The 5,557-nt window shown below is 49.8% G+C and overlaps 1 protein-coding gene across 6 annotated transcripts in view; it reads left to right on the forward strand.

Moving 5' to 3' along the window:
* The window catches only part of HIF3A (hypoxia inducible factor 3 subunit alpha), a 32,223-nt gene extending 28,638 nt beyond the window's left edge, over window positions 1-3,585 (forward strand). For all 6 annotated transcript variants that reach the window (XM_006067473.4, XM_025269357.3, XM_025269356.3 and 3 more), the window contains one exon: window positions 764-3,585. In XM_006067473.4, the coding sequence (XP_006067535.3) occupies window positions 764-861 (98 nt within the window). In that variant the 3' untranslated portion in view covers window positions 862-3,585. The remainder of the gene's footprint in view (window positions 1-763) is intronic.
* The last annotated feature ends 1,972 nt before the right edge of the window (window positions 3,586-5,557 follow it).

Genomic DNA, 5,557 nt, shown 5'->3' on the forward strand with positions numbered 1-5,557 from the left:
GTGCCCTTGCAGTGATGCTGTTTTCAGAGCTCCCCTGCAGAGCGGGACAAGCTGCTGTGTCTGTGAGGCTCCCAGCATCATTGTCAACAGCCATGGCTCCACCTGAAACCTCTAGGCATCAGCCAGAGGGAGCTTTCCAAAGCACGAATCTGACCCTGGTCTTCCTCTGCTCAAAGCTCTTCCAAGGCTCCCTAGTGCCCTTCAGAGAGAGGGAGACCCTCAGCTTGGACTCTAGTCTCCGTGGGGTCTGACTGCTGCCTCATCTCAGAGGACACTCTGCGTCACATCCTCCGTTTTAGCCATGGTCACTGTGCCTCGATTCATTCTTTTCCTTTATACGTGTAACAAATATTCACTGAACACACAGTAAGTGCCAGGTGCTGCCCGAGGAGCTGGAGACACACCTGGAAGCGAAATAGGCAGAACTCCCTGCCCTCATAGAGCTGACATTCAGGTGAGGGAGCCAGTCCAGAACAAAGAAATAACGAAAAACAGTGCTACTGGGGGAAAATAGTGCACGCAGAGGGGAAAGGAGTTTGGCGGTGGGGGGGTTGCCATTTTATTTTTTTTGGCTGCACTGAGCAGCATGCGGGATCTTAGTTCCCCAACCAGGGGTGGAACCCAGGTCCTCTACATTGGTAAGTGGATTCTCAACCACTGGACCACCAGGGAAGTCCCAGCGGTCAGGCTTTTAACTATCTGGGAGGGAAGACGGGTTGGGGTGATAACTCCCCATTGGTTTTCCTTCCATCTTCCCCCACAGGCCCGGGCCCCTCCCTGCTCTCTCTCTACCCGGACGAGGACACGGCCCAGCCCAGGAGCCACTTTCAGCTAGCGGCAGGCTTGGCCCAGGCCAACTGAGTCAGGTGCTCTTCTCATCTCCTTTCTCCTCCCCAAGAAAGGATGTCAACCATGCTCCAAGCCGGCAGCCAACGCACAGGATGGCGGCGCCCAGAGAAGGGTTCCCTCTCCCGTCTCGGTGACCCCTGCCCGCCTCGGGCCTACCTCAGCCCCCACCCTTCCGCCCCCCACCATTTGGGGGTGCTCTGGGGTGGTCTCAGCTCAGTGACCTCTGGGAGGGGGTCCCTGGCCCCCTCCTGCTTCACTCAGGACTTCCCTTGAGGTTCTCAATCCTGGTTACCTCATCCTTTTCTTCAACTCTCTTGGATTTATTTTCGGTAATTGGGGGTGGGGGAGGTTGGGGTTCAGATCTGTATTTCTGGGCTTTGGGGTGTACTGATAATCATATTCATGTTTCTTTCTATCCATCTTTCTTTCATTCTTATTTTTGTTGTTTTCATGGTATGTTTTTAATTGCTACAAATTGCCTGGGGTCTGTCTATAAGAATGTGGGACTCTGATCTCCCCCCCCCCATCATAGGTGTCAATGGGGAATGGGGGCCTCTGGGCCAGACCTAACTGCCTAACCACATCCTCCTCCAGGCCCCATGACTTCTCATTGAGCCCTTAGTCTCCCAAGCAGCCACCTAGCTCTGCCCACACCTCCACTCTGGACTTCCAGCTGGTTCTAGCCTGATCTGGACACCAGCTCCAACGCTGGTTTTCCTATCACAGGTGTAGCCTCCCGCCTCGGCTTCCAGACCATAAAACCTCCAACGCTTTCTGGAGTCCTCACTCAGCTTTTGACCCTCTGTGGTTCTACTGTGCTACTCCCAGCATCTCTGGTTCTAGACTGTACAACCTTCAACATTCTCCGGTTCTAGACCACAAACTTCACGCCTTCTCTGGTTCTAGATGTGTGCCCCCCCCCCCCCCATCCATCTCTGGTTCCAGACTGCACAATGCCCAATGTGGTCCGCTTTAGCTCTCCCATCCTCCAGACCACTGGGATTCTAGATCTCCTAGTCTTCAGCTTTTTCTCATTCTGGAGTTCAACTTTCCAACTCTTTCTTCTTTACAGTCACCAAATCTGTCTGGTTCTAAGGCTCACAACTTCCAACCCCCTCTGGCCCAGGACCACCAGAATCCTCTGCTTCTAGAACTCACTCTCTGCCTTCCTCTGGTTCTAGAGCCCTTCCCACACTTCTCCCTGGTTCCCAATGGCACATGCTCCCACTCCTGCTGATTCCAGCTGTTAAGACCAACGATTTCCTCTGATGTTGTACCTCACAACCCCAAGCTCTCAGTTGGTGCTACTCTTCCTGATCTTTGATGCATTTCTTTCCAAATCCAGACTCTGTAACGTCTAGATCATTTTGATTCATGATGCCCAGCTTGTTCCTTTTCAACTCTAGACTTGAGACTTGCTTTTCCCATCAAAAGGAAGATATGAGTTTTATGTCTTGAGCTTGTAATTAGTACTTTCTGAACTAGACACCACATTCCAGTTCTCCTTCACTCTAGTCCTCATGATCTCTACCATGAGGTAGAGATTTACTGGTTCTGGACTATATATAAACCTCTATGTCTTGCAATTTACAAGACTCTGATTCCAGATCTGATTTTCTCTCTCTTCTCTGGTCCTAGAAACTGGCTTTAAATGTCTTCTGATTTCAGACCTCATCCTAGAAATTCCCTTGGTTCTAGACCTTACAATCTCCAATTCCCTCTTATTCCACATTTTATGACTCCAAATTACCCTGCACCTGGGACTCAGCCTTCAAACATCTTCTGATTATAGACCTTGCTTTATCAACATTTCTGGTTCTAGACCTTACAGCTCTAAGCTTTGGGTTCTAGGGTTAAGCTTGCCCAAATCCCTCTAGTTCTAGACCTTGGTCTTCAGATTTTTTCAAATTCTAGTCTTTATTCTTTATCTCTAGTTCTAGATCTCACAGCCTCCCAACTGCCTCTGATTTCAGATCCACATTCTTGTGGTTCTAGAACTCAGCTGATTTTAGAATCTGGACCTTGCCCTGTAGATTCCTCTGGTTCCAAATCTTAAGACCTCTAACTCTTTGATTTCAGACCGCACCCTCCTAATTCTATTCTGGGCTTCCCACCCAACTCAACTAGCTCCAATTACTACTCTCTGTCTTAAGTCTTCCCATTCCAGATCCTGACCCCCCAGGTCCTTGGGCTAATGGACCTCTCTGTTCTCAGTCTCATATCCCTAAAAATTCTCTGTCCCAGACCCCCCTCCACTTCCCACCTCAGTCCTCCAGACATATACTTACCTTTACTTAACTCCAAGTATCTGGGGAACCCAGGGCTCCCTCACAATCCAGGAGACTTCCCCAGCCGCACAGGCACACGCACAGCCCAATCTACATATCGCGGGGTGGGGAGGAGGCCTGGACTTCTCAGTACTCTGCCACCCAGTGTCCCTGCCCCTCTCCAAATTTCTTTCTACGATGGTGCTCTTCTTGGTCTCCCACAGGAGAAAGCCTCACTCTCTCCACCCAATTCACTCCCCTTTTTGGAAGGTACTTCTCATCATTTCATCAAGAGATGGCCTGTCCAGATCGGTGCTATGTTGGGGGGAGAAGGATCTGACCCCTCTCTCCCTCAGGGGGTGACCTAGGCTGGGCTGGGGCGGGGGGAGGGGACCAGACCAGCCACGCTGGCTCTGAAACCCATTAATCTCTAAACCTCCATAAAGATCTCGCCTTGGTAGGCACCAGAGCTCTGCGTGTTGACTCATCTCTAGGGTTGCTGCCGGGGGTGTGAGAGCACTGGGTGTCCATTTGTGATTCTGCGTGTGACACTGTTCCTACGTAGGTCTCTGTAACGTCGTGTGTCTGGTGATGTTTTCGCTCTGTGTGGGTCGCTGTGGCATAGTTCTGTGGACCTGTGCATGAGGAGGGTTGTAATTCCTCCTGCGTGTATTAGTGTCTGGGTGAAATGATTCAGCCTTATGTGTGTTTCTCGTTACTTTGGATTTCTGTGTTCCTGCGTGTAGAAGGCATTGTGATTTTTTTTTTTTTTTTTTTGGTACCTGTGTGTTGTGATTCTGGATGTGCGTACAGGAGTTTGACACTACAGTTCTGTGTACTGGTGTTTATCTGTGTGACATGATTCTCTGTACTTGATTGTGCATGGGTGTATATACATCAAAGAGAGATTGTATGTTGATACTCATGTGTACATGGGTGTGCCTGACCTGCCATGTCACCGTCATAACTCCTCTCCTAAGTTCCACAAAAGAATCTTTTCAAAGGAAGAAAACCACTTTTAAGCTTTGGCACTTGCTGGGCCCTCTGCCTTTCTCCCTTCCCTCCCTCCTCACTTGGGTATCTCCCACTTTTACTTTAGATCTTCATTCAGACATTTCCTTCTCCAAGAAGTCTTCCTTGCCTACTCCTGCTGGTTAAGGTCCTCCCATAACCTCCTGAGAGCTGCCCACTCTCCTCCCACCCCCGCCCCAACCATCAACTCTAGGTACTCTGTCCCACTTTGAGTACTTATAATGGAAAGGATATAAAAACTACTGTGTGTTAGGCCCCCTGTCACTTTACTTATATGATCTTATCAAACTCTCCTGTGATCCTAAACAACAGGCAGTTATCATCTCCATTTTGCAGAGGATGAAACTGAGGTTCAAAGAAGATGATCAATTGGCTAAGGTCACACAGGAGGAAAGGGCTGAGCTGTATTCGAATTCAGGATTCAGATCCATTACAGCATCCCTCGCCCTCAAAACAATCAAAAATCTAACCAATAGGGTAGGCTCTGAAGCATACAGAGAGTAGAGAAGGAATGAAAAGCACAGGAATAAGGTGGGACAGATTCATGTTCTCGCTCTGTGACTTTCTTATTTTATGATCTTGGGCAAGTGCATTGCCCTCTACCAATCTCAGTGTCCTTATCTGTAAAATGGAGGTGATACTAGCTTGTAGCTTCTCGGGTGACTGTTGGCTGTGCTGGGGTCTAACTGCCAGGACAAGAAGCTTTGAGGGTGGGATAGCTCGTGCTATCCCCAGGAGGGGAGCCGGAGCAGAGCTTTAAAGAATTTATACTTTAGCATTGAGTAGTGGCTGTGGGCTTGGGAAAGGTGGCCCGGAAGGGTGTACAGTGAATGGGGATTGGGGATAGGAGTGGCATCTGGAAATGTTGCCTAAGGCTAGACTATTCAGGGTCTTCTAGCTCATCAGAAAAAGTCTCGGTTTTCTCCTAAGGGCACTGAGGAGCCATGGAAGGCTGCTGAGTGAGGGGTGAGAGAGGAGATGGTGCAACAATCTTCTGAGTCTAGGGGATCCAGGGTACCTTTAGTTAATAACTTAGAAACTCTGACCCTTTCTTCTGTCGGTTTGAGAAACTGCCCATTTTCCAGAGAGGGATAAGTGAGGCCCTGAAGAGGATGAGAAGATTTGTTCAAGGTCACACAGGTACTTGACAATAGGGCTAGACACCACCGGCTCGGGTTCCGCGTCAGGGACAGTATTGTCACAAAGAAAAGCCACACCCAACAGCAGCGTTCGCAAACCACCTACCATCCGGAGATGACGGCAGGGAGAGCCCACTCTAAGACCCCGAGAAACTTCTGTGGCTCGGAACACGGAACTTTGGGACCTGGGGCCACGCCGGGCCTTTTTGCCCGCGCGCCCCTTTTCGCCTCCCTCATTGGCTCATTCTAGGAAGGGCGCCGTCGGAGACC

This window comes from Bubalus bubalis, chromosome 18, assembly GCF_019923935.1.
Source record: "Bubalus bubalis isolate 160015118507 breed Murrah chromosome 18, NDDB_SH_1, whole genome shotgun sequence".
Classification (NCBI taxonomy): Eukaryota; Metazoa; Chordata; class Mammalia; order Artiodactyla; family Bovidae; genus Bubalus; species Bubalus bubalis.